The 21,672-nt window shown below is 41.3% G+C and overlaps 1 protein-coding gene across 2 annotated transcripts; it reads right to left on the bottom strand.

Annotated features, from left to right (window-relative positions):
- Nucleotides 1-13,648: 13,648 nt before the first annotated feature.
- LOC147610598 (serine/threonine-protein kinase SRK2A-like) lies at nucleotides 13,649-20,579 on the bottom strand. 2 transcript variants are annotated; one of them, XM_086786040.1, is made up of 10 exons: nucleotides 19,886-20,579; nucleotides 19,513-19,644; nucleotides 19,349-19,423; nucleotides 19,072-19,173; nucleotides 18,913-18,966; nucleotides 18,737-18,829; nucleotides 18,546-18,638; nucleotides 14,455-14,559; nucleotides 14,175-14,273; nucleotides 13,649-14,090 (listed from the first exon to the last, which is right to left on the bottom strand). In XM_086786040.1, exons 2-10 carry the CDS (start codon nucleotides 19,630-19,632, stop codon nucleotides 13,803-13,805), a joined length of 1,029 nt encoding a protein of 342 aa, XP_086642166.1. In that variant the 5' UTR covers nucleotides 19,633-19,644; nucleotides 19,886-20,579; the 3' UTR covers nucleotides 13,649-13,802. The 2 variants fall into 2 exon arrangements, with proteins under 2 accessions (XP_086642166.1, XP_086642167.1); XM_086786041.1 differs by having other exon boundaries at nucleotides 19,730-19,895.
- Between the last annotated feature and the right edge of the window lie 1,093 nt (nucleotides 20,580-21,672).

Below are 21,672 nucleotides of genomic sequence, written 5' to 3'. Positions count from 1 at the left end.
ACAACAAATTTCAGCACAAATGGGAAGGCCCTTTCAGATTTCACATTACTTTTCGCGCAGGTTATTATCAACTAGAGAACTTGGATGGTACCCTACATAAGAGAAAAGTAAATGGTTGGAGGTTAAAGTTCTATTTCCAAATATTGTGGCCAAAAAATTGGGATTCAAATTATGCTAGTAATCTGGATGACTTTCTTCCATGCTTGTTTGTGGATGCAAGTGGAACATCATCAAGTTAAGATGGTACATGAATGTACCATCTTCCAGGGAGATGGCTGCCTATGATGCAGGTTTTTAGGATACAAGGTCTTCTTCTCACTTCTTCTCACAATAGTGTAGATGATAATGGTAAAGCTACTTAACTTCGTCTCACTTAGATGTGCTTGTTATTCAATAGTGTCCTTGCATCAGTGGTAACTAGTGGGGATATGCTAGATAGCTATCTATAGTAATTATTTTTTGTCTATGCAAAAGGACAAGTGGGTACGTAGTTAGTTTTATGGAAGTCATGTAAAGTCCATGCACCTACTAAAAAGGTAAGCTAATCATGATGATGTGGAGAGATCTAGAAGAACAAATGCAACAAAAAAGGAAAGAAGGAATTGGATTTCAAAGGTATCGGGTGGCAGATCATTTTTGGAGGAAGGAAGGTAGAATAGTCTTCTTTTTGGTTTTATATAAAAAGGAGGTTTTGCCTAAGGTACACGATAGAGAAAGAGAGAGAGGGTGGCAGAGAGAGAGTGTGGGAGGTTCTGGTTTTGTATGTATATATATATGCTTTGTGGATTTGATGTTTTGGGAGATGATCGGTGAAGGGTTTGAAGAAAATGCAAAATCTATGGAAGAATTCGGAAACACTATGCTATCTCTCACTCTCTTCTCTTTCACTATGTGATTATGCAGCATGAGACATAGGGTTAGTGCAAACATTTCAGCAAGAAAAGAAAACTTTAAGGACTTTGATCTTCAATTCTTTTTTTTTTGTTCTTGAATCTTCTATCATGTTTATTTTTCTTACTAGTTTATGAGTACTGAGAGCACCTTCATGTTTACTTAGCTTCTCTAAGAATATTTATGGTTTCATGCTGAATATTACCTCTGAGTCTTCAAAAGGTCATGCTTGAGTGAGTTGCTTCTTGGTTGTTGAGTTTCTATAAGGCACGAGCTATTACATCAGAGAGGATTTAGCCACCTGTGGTTCTTAATTCTTTGTCTTAATGAGTGTGGTGTGAGTTGAAATTTAGTCTGATAATAGACTCAAAGGGGTGAAATTCTTATAAGTGTAGGTTTATCTATTAGTGAGAGTGTGGAAGACAAGAGATTCGATCATAGTGTCTTTTTCTAGTTTAGCTTGACCCAATCCTCTTGTTGAGCTAGCTACATGCAACTTCACATCCTCTCATAGACTAGTCGGAGCAAGATTGATCGGGATAGCAAGTGTTAGAAGCGAGACTAGTCAGATTAGGTAAGTGTCACAATCAGGAGCTATCCGTATCAGAGCTATCCAAAACTAGACGAATTCATAAAAGTACCAGGATTGGTCAGAGCAAGACTGGTTGGAATAGGAAGTGTTAGGAGTACAACTGGTCAGATCAGGACTGGTCAAATCATGTAAGTGATAGAATTAGGAGTTATCCAAGCCAAAGCTTTCTAAAACAACACTCATTGGAGCAAGAAAGTATCAAGATTGGTTGAAAGAAGAAGTTTCGAGAGTAGGACCTGGTAGGATCAAGACTGGTCAGAGTAGGTAACTATCAGAATCAGGAGCTGTCCAAGTCAGATCTATCTAAGACAAGGCTGATCATTAGAGAAAGAAAGTATGAGGACTGGTCAGAGCAAGACTGGTCAAAATAGAAAGTGTTAGAAGTAGGATTGGTTGAATTACGGCCAATCGAAATTAGGAAAGTGTCAGAATAAGATGTTGTCCAGGTGAGAGATGTCCAGGAGAGAGCTATCCAAAACAAGACTGATTGGAGCACAAAAGTATTATGACTAGTCGAAGCAAGAATGGTCAAAACAAGAAGTGTCAGGAATAGAACTAGTCGGATCAAGTAAGTGTCAAGATCAGATGTCAAGATCCAAAAAAGGTAGGTAGTGTGAGATCTTGGAAAACAAGGACCACTGAGTTAAAGAGAGGAAACCCAAGACCTACAGATTGGTGTTTTTTTTGTGTTTGGGGGTGGTGTCTTATGTATGTAATCTTATCTAACCTTCTTGCAGCGCTAGTTAGTTGTAGAGCTAGTGTGGGAGTTGGAAATAGCTCTCAATGGTTGCTTCTACCTAAAAATAATCTAGCATATTCTTTACAAACATCAAGGCATGTGTCACTTCTGCAATGTGCATAGTTTTCCTTTCTACAACACCATTGCAGAGCATACCTTAATGTAAGCTGTCTCTTGATTCCTAGCTTTCTTAAGAAATCATTAAACTAAAAAAAAAAACTTTCCCACTTTTTGATCTCAGGCATTTTATGTGCATGTCTTTTCCCTTCTTGACCAATGCTTTAAATCTCTGAAAGTGAGAAAATAAATCACATTTCTTCTTTATGAAATAAATCCACACTTTCATAATGTGATCATCAATGAATGTAACATAATACCTGCAACTTGAAATTGTTAGTCTTGGTTGGTCCCCATACATTTGAATTTATAATATCCAATGGCCTTGCACTGACATGCTTTTCATATGAGAAAGCATGTTTAGCCTTCTTATTACCAAGCTAGCATGCTTTACATACTTTATACATAACGTCAACCTTAAACTTTGGCAAACCTTCGATAATATTTTGGACCTACATTGCGATGTATATTCATATGACCAATGCACTTGTGCCATATATCAATATCTACACCTATTCTCCACCTATTCCATGCGCAAACATGGTTGCCTTCACCTCACGCATGTTCACATCCAATGTAAATATCCTGCCTTTTATGTTACCCTATGCAACCAAGTGACAATGATGTTTGAAGTCCTCCATAAAACATGCTTGAGGATTAAACCTCACTTATAGAACTTAAACATTTGTGCAATGAAAACCAAGCTCTTTATTATAATATTTGAAACATGAATTATATCTGCCAAGTACTTCATTTGCCATCCCACATGAGATGTGCAGTATTATCACCTTTTTCTACCTAACCTGGTTTTTCTATTTTATATATGTCTCTAAACCACTCATCATGACTAGTCATGATGAGTGGTTGGAGGTGCCAAAATCTACATACCAAACATCATATATGTGTCTAAACCACTCATCATGACTAGTCATGTGGTTGGAGGTGCCAAAATCTACATACCAAACATCTCTAGATCCTAACACATCTCTTGTTATGGAACTGAGTATATGTTGCATCATAAACAATTGCTCACTTCTTTCATCACCACTCTATTTACTTAATGATGCATAGTCTCCTTACTGTAACTTTCTAATTTTAATATCATTTTTTTTATAGCAGTCCTTTACCATGTACCCTGCTTTTCCATAGTAATAACACTCTACATTATTTGCACTCCGAATTCTTTGCTAGCCACCTTGGCCCCTCTGACTCCCCCTACCTCTAGAGTGGGATCTTCCACCTGTTTGTACATTTGAATCCTATTGTTGTTTGCGTGGCCCAGACATAGAAGTAGAACTTGCTTCTGGCAAGTCCACATGAACATCATCATCACTATAATCACTGGCATCCTCATCCTTTGCTTTGTACCAACTAGCAAGCTCATCAAACACCACATCTTGTGAAATAAGCACTTGCCTAGTGTGAGGCAGCTCAAGAACACAAGAAGGCCACTATAGCTCGCCGACTCACCACCTTCAGAACACTCATAAGCACAAGGGGCACCACCAGCTTCTCTAGCTGGGAAGAAAATCAGTAACAGACCAGACCTTTCCTCATATCCCTACTCCTTTACCCTCATCCATCCACCACCATCATACACCACAAGCTCAAATCAGAAAAGCAAGACACCTCTATTGCTTAATCTGCAATTCAATCAGCGGAGTACAGAGGGAATCTTACAATTGTTCAAACACAAACACAGAAAATAGTGATAGAAGCTTGTCACACAAAGACAAGTTCACAACTGCCACCACTTTCGTTATTAACACATCACACACTCCCTCTCATCGCTCACACAACCTCACCAACCTTGCTCTTGTATCCAGCCCCAAGCCACTAAAAGGAGACAGTGACTCCTTCTGCTTCAGCCATCGCCAACTCATAAAGGCCACCCTTTCTGTTGCAATAAAAACTTCAGCCAGGCCCGCCTTATTCAAGGTAGTAGTTACCTCATACTAAACAACTATGCTAAACAGCCATGGTTAACAACTTCTCCCAGCGACTACCAACTTCACTCTCTCTCTCTTTTCTTGGTGAAGCTCCTCTCGCCAGCAAAAAAAAAGAAGAAGCCTGCCCCTCTCTGTCTTCGCCAGCAGCCCTGCACACTCCAAAGAAAACCTCTATCAAAGGTGGCATCCCTTCTTGCACTTCTTTCTGCAAAATGACCAAGCCCCCCATTAATAGAGTTTCTGCAATTGGTGTGCTAAAAGAGTCTCTCTGTTTGTCCTCACTAGCAGCTGTGCAACCCAGTCGCAGCCGTCAGCCAATATCTTCGCTCCAGTGGTTACCAACCATGCTTCGCAGGCAGCAAAAAGAACAGTTTCACTGCAGCTCTCACCTCTCTCACACCTGCGGCTACTACACTACCCGGCGTCTCCTTTCAGAACCTCTGCCAGGCCCGTCTGCAGCTTTGCCTCCACGCACTAGAGTCACCCAACTCTTCACGATCACCAGGCCACCAGCACCTTCTCTGTTGGCTCTCGCTTCGAAACACCAGCCTGGCTCTTGTTTTTCTTGCCTTCAATCGTCGACCTTCTTGTAAAGCCAACCTTCGAGACCAGCCCTTCGCACTACTCCACGCTGGATCTCCCTGGCCTGCAAATCCCCAACTTGGCTTACTCCTTCCAGGCGTAAACGGCGACCCCTCCTCTTTTGCGATCCTCTGCAGCGCCACCCTCACCGTTTCTGTGCCAGGCTCTTCCCTTTTTTTTTTGGTTGCCACCTTCCACACCTCCTTCACGCCGTCGCCTTCCTTCTAGATATCAAGCTGGCACCCCCTAAAAACTCCCACGTGGCCATTAAAACTATTTGCCATGTGTATGGCATATTTATTATTATTTCTTTTAAAGCTCTAAAATGATGGCCACACTAGCAATAACAAAGCTCCTCCTCTCGCGCGACGATCCATAACTTTCCAAAACCATATGAGAGCTACCCACCGCTCATCATCATCAACATTATCATACCAAACCCGACAATTTCCCAGTCGGTGGCCTACTTTAGTAACCAACTGCACACCATACAATTGCTACAAACTTCCGATCTCCAGCATCTGCTCCCAAAAAAAAAACACGTGCATAAACCAGCTCACTGCCAAACCACTCAGCCCCTGTACACTTGCCAGGGCATTCAGGGCAAAGTTTTATTGCACACCACGCATCCCATATGTACACGGACTCAAAACACCTTTACAGAATAACACCTGACACCTAGTATGTGGATTGTAACATTTATATGCTTTGCGATTCTATGCATACCCAACAAAGATACACTTTTCTACCTTTGAATCAAGCTTCTTCCTCTTCTCATTTGGCACATGCACATAAGCAATGCTACCAAATACTTTTAGATGCCCAATGTCTGGCCTATATCCTGTAAGGCGCATCTCTGGCGGCGTACTCTCATGTATGGTAGCTGTAGGTGTCTTGTTAAGAAAATACACCACTGTGGTGCATGCTTCTGCCCAATAAAAGTTTGGCATGCTCCATTTAGCATTGCCCTAGCCACATCACCAATGACCCTGTATTTCCTCTCAGTAACACCATTTTGCTGAGGTGTGTACCTGCATGAAAGCTGCCTTCAAATGCCATTCTTCCTCAAGAAGTCCTCAAATGCATGTGAGGTGTATTCACCACTTCCATCTGTCCTCAAGCATTTGATCCAACAACCATATTGCTTTTTTGCAAATGCTTTAAAATCCACGAACTTTGCCAACACTTCACTCTTGTCTTTAAGAAAGTAGATCCAAGTCATCTTGCTATAATCATCAATGAAGGTTACATAGTACCTGTTGTGCCACTAATGGATGGCCCCCACTGTGAACAATCTCAAGTGGCCTACTACTCATGTTGCCTTCTCTAGGAAAATGGCAATATTTCTTGCTTTCCAAACTGGCAAGCATCACATACATGTATACTCCCATCATATTTGAATATGGGCAGCTCACCAACTATGCCTCTTGATTGCATGTTCTTCAACTTTTGTATGTTCACATGCCCAATACGTTTGTGCTACATCTCAATATCTTGTACCACATTAAGGCTTTTAGAAAACATACCTGACTTCAACTCTAGAACACCTGCATCCAATACGTTTGTGCTACATCTCAATATCTTGTACCACATTAAGGCTTTTAGAAAACATAGCTGACTTCAACTCTAGAACACCTGCATCCAATTTGAATAACCTACCTTCCTTCTTGCCCTTGGCAATAACTCTACGGCCATTCTTAAAGTCTTCAACAAAGCATCCATGCTCATTGAAGCGTACCTGTAATCCTTGCTCAACCATTTGACCAATAGAAGCCAAACTCTTTGTAAAGGAAGGCATATACAAAAACATTTGACATAGATTTCACCTCGCCACACTCCCAACATGAATGATAGCATATTGAGTGTCATCACCTGTCTCCACATATCCTTTTTCATCCATTGGTTTCATATGCTCAAACCATTCACCATGGCAACCATATATCATCACTGTCTCCATGTGTCATCATGGAACCCACTACATGCTTCATTACAAAAACAAATGATTTGCACTACCATCATGACTGTTGGATGCAAAATTACCACCATGTGCATAATTGCCACCATGTGCTCTACCCCCTTTCAAATCATGTGGTTTGCAATAAAAATCATGTGCCATGTGACCAAACTTTCCACAATTGTGACAATCCACATGATGCATAGATGATTGTTGGCCTTGCCAACATCCTCTTCCACGACCACCTCTAGCACCAAATGATGGCTAAAAATTCTCTAGGGTGAATGTATAAGGTGAAAGCTGCATATCAGATCCTTGAACATCATCCCATATTTTTTAATATCGTATGTAATCCTTAATTGCTTTTACCACCTCTAAGTGATATTTAATGTACCCAAATATTGGAACAACACATGGAACTCCTATGAGTAGTATTGTGTGTTACCATAACTATGCTTCTCCAGTAATTCAATACCACCATCCTTTAGCCAACCATTTACTGGATTTAGGATGCATTTTATATTGCATGATTGGAACCTTTTCCTACATGAAGAATTGAATTATAATGGTCTTGAGTGCCCCACTAGCACATCTTGTTCATTAGACAAGTACCCATCAATGAATCCTTGAAGTTTGGGACATTTGTCACATTAAGAATGGGATTGGAGTAGAAACTTAGCCATCCTTAAATATTTTCATTAAAATGTGGGAGGAGGTGAGTGTTTGGCTATGTTAAACAATCCTAAAATGGGATTGATCATGGTGAAAGACATAGATTAAGTAACATAATTAAGGTGGATTATACCACACTAAGAACTCCATAAGAGAGAGAGAGAGAGAGAGATTGCACACTCAACACTCAATTCTATTGCATATCTCAAGTGAACCATACAATGATATAGGCTTTCTAGCCTTATCCCACTTTTCTTAGTGTGGATTATACCACACTAAGAACTCCATAAGAGAGAGAGAGAGAGATTGCACACTCAACACTCAACACTCAATTCTATTGCATATCTCAAGTGAACCATACAATGATATAGGCTTTCTAGCCTTATCCCACTTTTCACAGCATCATCCATGTGGCAACTCCTTTTCCACTCTTTTGGTCAACACTCATACACCATTCAATATTGCATGTGGCATTCTTATCTTGACCAAACCCCTCAATGATACATTGGAGTGTCCATCAAATGAACATGTGTGCGCGTGTCTACCATCTTAGACACCAAGTCCATTTTGAGCCAACTTGCTCACAGAGCAAAACCACTGAATCCAATTTGAACATAGAAGTTCGGGTGGGAACCAACCCATGCGCATGCACCTCACATGTGCATCTCTCATGCACACATCACGAAAACCATTTTGAGCTTCTCGGTGAGCTCGGGCAGGGTAACCCTCATACCAATGTGGGTGATTACAAAAAAAATTCTCATTTTGAGCATGCAGGCTTGGGTATGGTTACCCTCATATACATGGGTGAAACAAATACAATGCCTTTTGGCCACAACCGGGCAACGGACCCTCATGTGTGTGTGAACATCTTCTTAAAAGGTTCTGAAAATTTAGTTGTGTGTGAATATATCCTTTGATATATGGTTTACAACCATGTATTAAAGATGGTTCTAAGCTTTTCAAGGTTGTTGTAAGAATCAACCCTTTAAAAAATTATAGGAATATATTATCATTATGTTTCCCAAGACTCATAAAGGAAAATCCAGTTTGCCTTTGCAACGTGGATCCTCACACTTGTCACCCTAAGATGTGAGCTTTGCAAACTGCCCTTTTCAACTTGTCGTCTTCCTTGCGAGGTTGGCGATGCGTGGCAGTTCTTCAATAAAGGCTAACCCCAACGGATTCTTCTCCACATGGTCTTCTTTTTGCTCAACACACCGTTTCATCCTCTGCACTCTTTGCACCAATGTTGCAACCCAATTTTTTAGCCTCTAGGCCTGCCATCTCTGCAAGGTTGCATTCCTTGCTTCTCTGGCATCTGCAAAGTTCCATCATTTGTAGCTCGGTACCCACTTTGGTCTTCTTCTTCCTCACGGTTTTCTTACTTCAACTCTCTACCATAGCCACAACTTGAAGCTTTTCTCTACCTGTATCGCCTCTGTCTTGTTGCTCGTTTGATGTTGAATCTCGATCGAGCACAGGTTTTTGTGCAGCCTGTGTGCAAGAACTGCATCCTCAGCTCTCTACTATCTCTGTGGTTTTGTTTCATAGCGCTTGCGTCATATCATATTCTGCACTCATTGTCTTATTTAATGGTCGGACAACATAGCTTTGTTGCTTATGCATTTTTTTTACAGTCTTTTACTATTTTTTTCTTCTTGAGCCCCTCATCTTACAAAATCCCTCTGAGATCCTTTGGACTGTTCGTGCAGCCTCTCCTTTGGTACACTTGATGCAAAGCTTCCTTTTGAGCCTTGGCTGTGTTAGGTCTCTACCCACTCGACACCCAAGTACCTTGTGTACATATGTAGCTCCATTTAGCTACAATGATTTGCCTCCATAACCTCTTGCATGAGGTTCACAAAATGACCATCAATATGGACATGAGCTCCACAAATATGCATGCTCCTCCTTTGTGCATGCAACCACTCAAGGGTGCTTTGTCAAGTTTCTCCCATTGAGAAACCATAGGTGCATACACATATTGAAAGTTCCCACAACTTCCACCACTTGCTCATCTCCTTGAGCAACATCCACAAGTACATCTTCTTGATGCACACACATGTGAACTCCATTGAGTCCACCATCTCACTTGCCATCATCTTGACAAGCATGCACCTCCACACATGCTCTTTCCCCAAGTGCAAAGAACCATAGGATTCACAAATCTCAACATGGCAACCCTTTTCAAATACGAGCATTCTTCCATGCTCAAACACCAAATTGAAGGTAAAAACACTAAAATACCTTTACAAATCTCCTTGGCAGCTTCCCCTTGATGACACCAAAGACTTCATAGCCTTCATACTTGCTGAAATCTCCATTGTCAGCTTCTTTGATGATGAATAGGCTTTCCATGTTGCAAAACTCCCATTTGCAACTCTGGGTAGCTTCTATGCAGCCTCCTTGTTTGCAAATATCCTCTTAAACTTGAGAATGGCAGCTCCAAATCTCTCTCAAATCCTCACAAATGCAAATCCAAATGATAATATGAGTGTGCATGATTTTTTTCCTTAATCAAAATGCTAATACATAATGAAATGCTTAATCAAACACACACATAACCAAGAAACTATACATAAGTATTCACCATGACCAAGAGCCCACCCAATCTCTGATACCATGTTAAACAATCCTAAAATGGGATTGATCATGGTGAAAGATATCGATTAAGTAACATAATTAAGGTGGATTATACCACACTAAGAACTCCATAAGAGAGAGAGAGATAGAGAGAGAGAGAGAGAGAGAGAGAGATTGCACACTTAACACTCAATTCTATTGCATATCTCAAGTAAACCATACAATGATTTAGGCTTTCTAGCCTTATCCCACTTTACACATCATCATCCATGTGGCAACTCCTTTTCCACTCTTTTGGTCAACACTAATACACCATGCAATATTACATGTGGCATTCTTATCTTGCCACAATATCTTGCACCTCTAGGGTGCTTTCCCACATACACACAATAGCGCGATTACATCTCTCAACACCCCCTCTTAATCGAGGTGTTCCACAACTCACCCATCACCCATCAATGTAGCATTGCACAACCGCAATCACTTCTTCTCAACGGGCTAGTCCTCAGTTTCTTAGAAAACCTACTAAACATTACATGTGGGAAGGTGAATGCCTAGTTAGTCCTTAGTTTCTCAAAAAACCTACTAAACATTGCAACAATATTCTCATTTGTATAAGAGTCAAAGAACGTATTGGTGGTACCACTATTTTTCTTTTTTGGTGGTACCACTTGTGCAACTTTGGAGGGAATTTCAAGTGCATTTGGTTTTTTAAATGCCAATAATAAGGACACATTTAAGTGTGCATGATGGTGTGACGAGGAGTCGGGGCAGTTATGATTGGGAGTGGGGTCTTCATGCATGCAGATTGGCAGAAACGATTAGTGGCTCACCCCATTCTGTGGTTTAGAGCAGTCGGAGAGGAAAAGGAGCCAAGAGCTCCCTCACATTCCTTCCCCTCCTCACATTCCTTCCTGCCACATTCCTTCTTTTTCAAGTGAAGCACAGGCATCTTTCTGGTTCGTTCTCACCACCTTCCTCCCATCAACACACAATCAGCCAGCAGGATGAAGATGACTCCTTGAAAATCTATGGCCAAGACTAGAGAAGACAACACTGCAGTAGCTGGGAAGACTCCGCCCTCAAAAGTCCGTGTGGGGAGGAGAACCAAGCGCATCTGTGAAAACAAAACTACCACCTTCCCCGTCACACACAGGCCCCGCAGAAGCAGCATGATGAATGTGACTCCTCATAAGTCTGTGGCCAAGACTGGAGAAGAACAAACATCAGCTGGGAACACTCCCCCTCGAAAGTCCGTTGGTAGGAGAACCAAGTGCATCTCCGGAAACAAAACCATCACCTGCCACACTACAAAATATTCCATGAAAGGTGAGCACCCTTTAAGCTTCCAGTTCTATGTGCCCTCCTGTTTTATGGATTAAGATGTTCACCTAAAGTAGTAGATTGCATTTGTCTTTCCAGGTCATGTTCATGATCATGCATACCCAAAGTTAACAAAGTTTTGTCATTCGGCGAAGGAACTCCATGCAAAGTATGGGCTTAGTCTTGAGGGCAAGCTGCCCAAGGATTTGATAGATGACAACCTCCCTGAAGAGTAGTGGTTGTGAGTTTTCAGGACTTGCTACCAAAAGAAGATGAAGATATACGTTAACATGGCCAAGTCAGAACTACTTGATGAGTGCCAACTCCTCTACCAAAAGGTTTATCAAGCAGCCCCTTCTAATGGTGAGCTGATAGTAAAGTTTGCACGGGGCTTTGCCTATGAGAAATGTGCAGAAGCTTCAGCTGATGTAGCCAAGCACCGTATTGTGTGGGCAAAATTTGGTGGAAATGTCTTGGAGAACTGCAAAATGCAGAAAGGAGGGCTTCAATGAAAGCTAAACAAATTTCGAGCGGATTACGGGCCATGCGGAGAACCGTCACTCTTAGATGGTGCAACATCTATACATACAATGTTGACAACAATGACAAGGCCCTACAATGGGACTAACAACCTCCTCTACATGGAGTTGGTAGAGGGGTTCACAAAAAAGTCGATGCCAGGGCAGATGCAGAGAAAGAAAACCTTGCTCAGGTCAAGGGTGAACTACAAAAGAAGAGGGACATGTGGCTGCACAACACTGAAGGATTGTTTTCTACGTTTCGCGGACTACATAGCGAGCTTGAGCAACTATGCGCACAATTGGCAGAAATGAAGAGAATGGCAAACCCTAATGAAGCAGAGGTGTTGAAGATGGAGGCAGAAATAAGTGTGGTTCGCAGATTGCTTTCCAGAGTTGGTGTGAATGAAGATGTGGTGCAGCTAAAGAAGGACGTGCAGTCATTGCAGGTAAGCACTGCAGATGTTCTCAAGTACGTGAAGTGCTTTTCAGAGCTTCACAAGCACTTTTCAGAGTGCTTGGTGGTTTCCTAGGCCTAATGTTTATATCGCAAGCACTTTAAAGTACTTTAAACTGGTCAAGTACTTAAACTGGTGAAGTACTTTAAAGTAGTGAAGTACTAAACTTTTAAAATACACACACATTTATAAGTAAGAAGGCATTGGTTCTTTAAGAAGGATTAATGGTTTTTGTTATAATTTATATAGCTATCTTCCATCTGACCTAAGTGGCCTTCTACTTAACCTTAGTCGCACTTGCATGGCCCATGGCCATAGACCATACACATCCTTAGGATGGGCCACAGTACTCACATGTTCGTGTATGACTATGTTTTGGACAGTATTAACTATGCATTGATAAAATCAAATCATAGCATTATCACGGTAAGGCAAGGACTGATCATATACTATCCACAAATCCAATGTACCTCCTCAAGGTTTAAGCTAGTTTACAACACTTCTTATGACCTAGCTGTTAGAACTGTAGAGCCATGGGTGGAAGATGGAGGTAACGAAATCCAATTATGTGCATGTGGAAGCTGTCAGTATGAGCCCATAGAAAACCATGTCACCAATGCATGGAACCTATTCCAAGTTCAATGAGGGAAGCACAAACCAGAAGGAATATGTAAAGAGCCAATATCAAGAGGGTGAAAATGATAAGGTCCTTGTTGATGTGTGTCGAACTGCTAGTGTAGCTAGGCTAAGGTTGAGAGGAGATCATAGTTGCACAGCTCGAGATATGCTACTCTACTCTTAGCATAAACAAGGAGCAACATGTGATAATAAGCTTTTAAGTCCCTACATAAGAATATAATGTATTTACCATATAATTTCTTTTAGGTACAAAGAAGGACAAGGAATGTGCAAACTAGGGAGAATGGAACACTTTCTTAGATAGACTAACTAAAAAATTTGGTGCATAGATTACTTAGTGTAAGAAAATTTATCTATATAAATAAAATTTTCATATGTAAGTAAAAAATAAAAATTCTAAAAATTTTATGTACTATATTTCTTAGTTAGCCTTTCTTAATTTGCACTTTTCATAGATATGTTCATTTATATTTAGGGATTTATCTACTGAGAGAGAGAATGAACAAAAGTTCCTTGTGTATTGGATGAACCTTATCGGGTACAGAATTGCCAACGAAATATTGATTACGTACTAGAGACATACGAATGTCCTTTTGAGAATTATGTGGTCGCCATTTTACATTGCATAAAACATCGAAAAATGCGTTAATTGCTGGTAGGGAAATGAAATATGTAACAAAAAGGCTCTCAAGGAAAAGTAGCCAACCCGTCTAGTTAAATACTAGTACAACTTTTTAAAGGTGAGTGTAGATATTACAAGCAAGCTGTTGAGTGAGGAGGGTTCATCTCATATTGGTGTAATCAAATTCTCCACTGCTTTCTACATCAAAGTACTCCATCTCGTCCAAGGCATCCACCATCACCTCCTCTTCAGCGGTTTGCTCTTGCTCCTGAACTTGGACCGCTGGCTTTGTCCTCGCTTCATTCACTATGCGCATCACCTCATCTATGCTCTGCAACGGATGGTCAGGATCTCCCTTATCGTAGTTGGGGTCTGATCCAAGGACCAAATCTCTTGGCAGATTCCTCAAGAACCAAGGGTGGCGCATGATCTCGGATATGTTTATGCGCTGCTCATTAAACATACAAATACACTAAATATATATATATAAATTTTGAAGTAACCAGACATCATCCATACAGCTTAGGTTTACCTTTGCGGGGTTGGCAACCAAAATGCGAGAAAGCAAATGCCGGCATTCCGGTGAAATCTTAACGTAGCTTGGAATGGAATATTGGACGTTCATGATGCGCTGCATTTAATAAATAGCACATACATGATGAAAAAATGGAACATGGATAGTGCGATTCAAATATAGTTAATTTGCATTTAATAATTAGCATACATTATGAAAAAACGGAACACGGATAGTGCTATATATATATATATATAATATTTTGTTGATTTTGTGAACTAATGATTCATGTGCTCACCCCAATTGTCTTCCGAATGTTTTTAGGGTCATCTGCATCTTCGAAGGGATAAGCACCCGCCAGCATCACGTACAGAGTCACACCACATGACCATACATCTGCCGTCTAAAACCACATAAGAATCAAAACGTCAATATTCTTTTCTTGGGCACAAAAATAGCTTTCCCTTGAACACACACATTGTGTTTCCTTAATGGGCCTCACACCTACCAACTTAAGGCCTACTTCACACGCTCATGGAAATGCCCTAGGCCTGTTCACGCGTGCATCTAGTGGGCTTACCTGGAAAATACTAAAGGGGAAAGGGTTAAAACACAAACATGAGCATGAGAGGAGAGGGCCGAATTTTGAAGACTTCTGTCGGCCTTTTTGTAAAGACATTACCTAGGGCCCACACTGCGCGGTGGAAAGTGTGGGTAAAATAGTGCATGAACAGGGAAAAAAGTACGCATATCATCCCGCGGATGCTTGTATTCAGACTAGCGTGACTATGGCGGGAAGTGCTTTGCATACGTGTGAAAGGTTGTGGAAACACACGCCAAATCTCTGGCCACAGCTAGCAAGCGATAGTTTCTCATTGGCTGCTAACGGAAGATTTCCTGTCGTGAGCTGTCAATCCACATCAGCTCAACCACAGCGTGTCCCGTGAACAGCGTCTCGGCCCTAGTGTGAACGCCCCTCTCTTGAGCCCTTGGTCCCGAGACAAATTCCATTGCCCTAGTGTGAACACCTCTTAAAGAAGAAATAGGCCCACAAAGGCAATTAATAAATTTGATTTATTAGTACCTCGAAATAAAACAACGATTTTTTTTTTAATGCGAGTTTAAATGAAAGAAAGAAAAAAAGAGAAAAATGCATTAGCTGCGCGGCCGAAAGGCAAGGGAGCATCAAACCACTTGTAGAATGTTTCTAGATAGGATTACAACTAATGCCGGGTTACATTTACGGGATTTAATTGCCAACACCACCGAATCAAAAAGTATACCAAAATCCGTGAAGGCTGTCTCTAAAGCACCCATTCCTACAGCAGGACATCTAGTAGCCCAAATTTGCTTCAGCACCATCACCTGAGCAATGTTCCATGGGCCCCTCACAAGTTCAGGGATACTTCTTGATAGTCCAATAAGCGTTGTTCTCCAGCCCACCTTAAAGGGCAAAAAGTCCTCAGAGACCAAAAAAAAAAACTTCACCCAAAAAACTTTAACCGCAGGGCATTCCCATAAAGCATGAAGGAGTGTTTCCTTCCCAATGTTGCACCTCAAGCATCTTCAAAACAGATCCCGCACTTTGCAAGACTCTCCCTAGACAGCACAGGGCTTGTGTACACACCCTCAAAAGCATAAGATTCAAGGAGAACAAGTGTGTTGCTATCCACCACGACCTTTGTACCCACTCAGCCCATTGCCTCTACAAATGAACATCCCATTTACATTGAATGGGATAAAACAAAAATCTCTTCTAACCTAGGCATAGGCAAGTGCAAGCCCATCTTTCATTCGCCATCTTTTCTAATATTAAAATTTTATAACGATCCCTTCTCAAAAACCATTCATAGTCTAGAAGTAGGCCCTAATTTCTCAGATCAAGGCATGCATCCACCCACCTTTCTTCAATTCATGAATACTAATTTGTGCCTTTCCTTCTCCTTTCGGGGTTGGAAAAAAACATAGATTAATATCTCAATTAGAGCTAACATTTATTTTCATTTTAGAGTTTCCATATTTTAAATGCTAATAATACTCCGAAGATGTTACTTGAAAGAGAATATACCTAAATGAATCCAGGAACATGCCCAAATTCACCTTTTAGGAACGTGCATGTTATATACTCATGGTAGTCAACCCACAAGACTATATAACTATCAACTCTATTGTGCATAGTATGGACTAGATACTACGACATCCCCACTAACGTCATCAATGCCCAATAGTGGGTGTAGAACTCTGTATCAAGATATGCTCACACGCACTCCACACACACACACACACACACACACACACATATAAGAGCATATATTCACACAAAGCTCTTCGTACTTGAAAGAGAATGTACGATATACAAGACATATATATATACACACATACATACATACATACACACATGTATGTATGTATGTATGTCCCGTAGATATCGTATATTTTATTTTGAGTTACATCCTTAAAGTACTATTATATATATAATAGTACAAAGGACCCCTATTTAAGTGAGAACACCCCCTCAAACTTACACTTAACATTACGAGACAAACTAATAACTTGGAAAAGCACACTTTGAAGGGTGCTAGAGCCGCTACTACTTCATCCCCATGGTAAAACAAGAACCGCCTACAAAAACCTACTATGCATGGAGGAAAACAATATGAAGATGCCTTGTATGGCTAGCCAATGACCTCTGTGATAGAGAGGTCAAATACAACAGTATCGTGCATCCCTAGAGCTACCACAGGCCATTCTGACTCCTCGTGTGAAATTACATGCATACCTCCCATGTAGAGGACAAAGGCCTTTGAACTTTCCTATATAACTTGAAAATTCCCTTAAATCCTCTCGCATCGCCCAAAAGCTCCCCACACAGGGTGTGTAGAGTGTATCCAAATTGGATTTCGTCCATTTTGGTGGGAAGGAGGGGGTAGTGCCCTCATCAACCCTCATATGCCATGTGTACAAAGGAGGAAAAAAAATCCCATATGCAAGATGTCATTACATATGCCATGTGTATAAAGGGGGAAAAATGATCCCATATGCAAAATGTCAATACATAGGGTATGGATAGATTAAACCCTCTCCCTCAAGTATCTAAGAAGCACTTTTAGGGCTTTGCCCATAAGGGGTGGTCGTGTTGAAAGTGCTAACATTTGTTTTTGCCTTCCCTAGAGTTGATGCTCAAATAACTTTGTTTAGATGAACCTTTTGATAATTATCGTTTAAAAACTATGAGATGGAACCATCATGTCACCATCCATCCATGGCTTACATCAATCTCAATTGTTCTTCCATTCCTAACTCATGCACCCATGTTATACTAGAGCCTAGACTTCATAACACATTCATTAAGGCTAGTGTCAAGCACATCCAAGGATCCCTAGGATGTCCTCTTGGAAGAATTTTGCAGGGCGTACAAGCCAACAATGCCATGTCCAGGATACCTACACATGGAGGCAAGATGCAAGGGAACCCTAGAATGTCCTCATGGGAACAAATGCAAGGAACCCTAGCATGTCCTCATGGAAGAATTTCACAAGGAGTATAGACAAACAATGTCATGTCAAGGCCACCCACACAAGGAGGTAAGGTGCAAGGTAAAAAAGTAGTTTTTGCAACAGCTAACACCATCTAAACTACGGTTGTTGGCTAAAAAGCCCAGCCATGAGCCATTTACCACTAGGGGTAGGCCTAATCGTTGGAAGAAGGGTATTCGATTGCTTACAAACTTGGGAATGTTCGATGACGGGAAAGAAACTGTAGACGAGCAAGATTGCCCCAAAAGGGTATTGGGTGCTTATTACAAGCTTGGGAATGTTGAGCGATGGAAGCAAACCATAGACGAGAAATATTGCCTTAAAAGACACAATGGGGAGAGCAGATGCATTTACTATAGCACGTGAGTTGCCGGGGGCATAGTGTGTAAAGCCCTTCCTAAGCTAAAAGCAATGTCCTTTGTGTGAATGTGGGCCCAAAATGTTACAATAAGGGATGGGCAATAACCCCAAACCTAATTGTCCATGCCACTTGAAGATAAATGATAAATGCTTGACTATTTATTTACAAAGGACTAAATGGCATTTAACAGAGCTAGTAACATTCAATGGTTAGGGGCTTCCAGATAAATGATAAATGCTTGACTATTTATTTGTTACAAAGGACTAAAGGGCATTTAACATAGCTAGTAACATTCAATGGTTAGGGGCTGTGCCTATGAAGGAGCTCTTCGAACCAATACAAGGCATGCCGTGCACAAACTTCCAGTCTAAAGTTTGTTTCCACACATGGCGTGCCAATCATCACCGTCCCCCTTGAGGATTAAATCCTGTCCCCTACTGATGAAGACCCCTCCATTGCATTACCTAGTTATCTTTTTAATTTTTCGCTTACCTTGCCATCGTACCCTTGTCTCGACAACACTTCCGGAGCGATGTAGGCGGGCGTTCCGACGGTAGACTTGGGTTGTGAATGCAACACAGCAGACTGCAACGACGCCCACCACCACCCAAATGAGAAGAAACCACCTAAGGTTTAGGATAAGGTGTGCACTTTTCATAATTATAAATTTCAATTCACAAGACCTTAGAGTAGCCGAAATCGCAAATCTTCAGCCGCGGCGCAGGGCTTCCATCTAGCAAAGTGTTTTCCAGCTTCAAGTCTCGATGGCAAATTTGCTGATAACCATGCGGATGGGTTATGGTAATAATCAATTTATTATTTCTTACTCGCCACTCCACATCTAATAAGCATTATTTACCATGGCGTGGCAGTAGCTCACTCCCGATATTAACTGCTGGAAGAAAAACCGAGCCTGGATTGGATCCAAATAATTAATCGTGTTAGCAAGCCTTCTAAACCAATGGTTATTAAGTTACTGCAGCATCAAACCGTTAGATTATCTCTTAATCAAGATTACCTCATCCTCACTGAATCGGCCAACATTGCAGATGCGTTCAAACAACTCTCCACCGGCTGCATACTCCATCACTATGGCCAAATGAGTGTTGGTCAAGCAAACCTAGCATATGAACAATCCAATAATATGATCCGTGAATAGCAACAATCCAACAATATGATCTATTAAAGTGCTACCTTGAGTTAATTAGAAGTGCCCAGATTCTTGAGTTAATTAGAAGTGCCCAGCTTCTTGAGTTAATTAGAGGATCATTAATCTAAGTGCCCGGCTTGGTTACCTCTTTGAATCGCACAATGTTGGGGTGACGAAGGGATCGGTGGTTAATGATTTCCCTTTGAACATTCTGGTCGATCTGTGATAGTGGAGCAACAAAGCCAGGGTTAACTTAAAGATGATTAATTAGTGACTGATTAGTACCAAGATTAAGAAGATCAATCCAACCTTATCACCCCTTTCTATGTATTTGATGGCCACAAGCTCCTTGGTCTTCTTGTCTCGCATCAAGCGAGCAACACCGAAATTGCCTGCTCCTATGTCTTTGAGAAGCTCATAGCGGTCCATCAAGATTCTCACCTGCAAATATATACTTAGCCGTGATCTCTAGTATTAATGCCTTCTTAAGCTTAATCGAGTCTTCTGAATCTGACTCTCTACTCACTTAATTCTGTTCTAGAAGCTAATATTAGCAAATGCCAAAACCTCATCGATGACAGAGACTGAGGATTCTGCTTGCTAGTGACCCATTATAATAGGTATATGATCCTTATGGATTGGCAAGCAAGACCTGTTCGTGCATGAGAGGAGTATCTCGTACCGTTTTGCTTATCTGGAGACAGCAAATGGAGATCAGAAAAAGAGCAGAAGGGGCACAGTAATCGGTGCAGTGATTTTGAGGAGGGGACAGTATTTGGGAAAGCTAAAATGGTGGGAATAGTAATTAAAGGAGCGTTCGGCTCCAGGACGGTAGCTTGTGGTGCTAGACTAAAAGCAAGATGCAAATTTGCAACGAGAGTGTGTGCGAGAGGAACATGATTTTGTGTGTGTGAGTCTAGAGAGAGTGAGGGGGAGGGACGATTTTGTGTGTGAGAGAGAGAGACAGAGAGAGGGGGGGGAGAGCGACATCATTTTGTGTGCGTGTGAGAGCGCGCGCGCAAGAGAGGATTTGTGTGTGTGTGTGTCTCTCTCTCTCTCTTTCTCTCTCTTCGAGGGAGGGAGGAGAGAGAGGGGATTGTGTGAGAGAGAGAGGGAGAGGGGAAAATGCAAAGTGGTTTGTTAGAAAACTACAGAAACTATTCCCTGGCTATAGATCAAGACTATGGAATATGTTGGGTAAGTTGGACTCTTCTCTCTCTAAACGTGTCTCTCTCTAGACTATATACATCTCTATGGGCTAATGTCTATGGTATATACATCTCTATGGGCTAATGTCTATGGCTGCCTCCCCTTTCCTACGATTAGTGAAATCTTGAAGCCTTCAAAGGCATCAAAACCGAAAGCCTCTCAAAAATACGGTTGAAAAAAAAGCCACTCACTATTTTAAAAAATTCTCTATAATTTTTGATTGAAGGTTAAGCAGCCCTGACTAGATCTGTCATTTTACATGTAGCTTCTCTATCACGCACTCTCCCTCTAGATCATTGTTCCCAGAGTAGACATCTATTTTTTGTGATTTTATCTTTCTCTCACCTCTCTCTAGACTTTTGCCTCAACGGCTAAAAGCCTTAATCTCTCTCGACGACAGGCTTCCGACTTTGATGTGTGTATACTTCTCACTAGACACATGCTCTCAATCTCTACTCTCTAGTTTCTCTCTCCGCATCTCTCTTCTTTTGGTGTGCTATGCTTGTTGCCTTGGGAGTTCGGACTCCTCCACCTCTCTCTATCTTTCCCTCTCCACAAGGCACGTGTAATGTGTGTGGACTACGTAGTACGTACTGTATGACTGGTTGCGCCCCAATACGTCCAAGCGTTGGAACAAACTCACTCCATCCGGCATTGACTACGAAAACTGGTTAAATGACAAAGGAAAGCTATAAACTATGCACTAACAAATCTAGCCCATAATCATTGCCTGATTTTGAATTACATTATCCTGATAAAGCCTCGTTAATCGTCGTAAGGGATTCCCTTTTCGAAGGCTTTTATGCTGGTCTTCACAAGTGGCCCCATGGGTAGACGAAGCAAGTGGTGGTGGTGGTGGTTGCGTGGATTTCTAATAAGGAGAGGTTGCCGGGTCATAGCCATCAACCTAAATATTAACCTTTCCCACACCTTCATCGGCAAACAGCTGGTGGCTAGTAGTAACTTACTAAGTACACTCTAGGTTTGTAAGATATCACTTCGCTACATGGTTTGTAGGTTTCTAAAAGTATCATTTCGCAAAAGCGATGACTTAACTCACTACCATTGTGGTGGGTTGGTTAACAGGTGCCTAAATGCAAAAATCCTAACCCCTTGCCACCACACCCTCAAGGTGCAAGTTTGAAATGGCATTTCTTTCAGTATCCTCTTCTTCTAGTGCGCAACACTTTGCATGTAGTGCGCAAAACATTGCAGGCTAAACACATTATTTTTTTCACATAATTATACGAAAGGTGCACA

The sequence above is a fragment of the Cibotium barometz genome, chromosome 49 (genome assembly GCF_041138505.1).
Source record: "Cibotium barometz isolate CiBa-2024 chromosome 49, ASM4113850v1, whole genome shotgun sequence".
Classification (NCBI taxonomy): Eukaryota; Viridiplantae; Streptophyta; class Polypodiopsida; order Cyatheales; family Cibotiaceae; genus Cibotium; species Cibotium barometz.
The sequence above is the reverse complement of the archived record's forward strand: the minus strand, read 5'-3'. Positions and strand labels throughout refer to the sequence as shown.

Bases quoted from the DNA above. Each gene is read 5' to 3' on its own strand.
- LOC147610598 (XM_086786040.1), bottom strand. From the start codon at position 19,632: ATGGACCGCTATGAGCTTCTCAAAGACATAGGAGCAGGCAATTTCGGT. The intron at 18,830-18,912 runs GTAAATAATGCT...CATGGTTATCAG, and splicing joins TGAGCTACTGCCACGCCATG to CAAATTTGCCATCGAGACTT. The intron at 14,091-14,174 runs GTAAACCTAAGC...TTTAATGAGCAG, and splicing joins TGGTTGCCAACCCCGCAAAG to CGCATAAACATATCCGAGAT.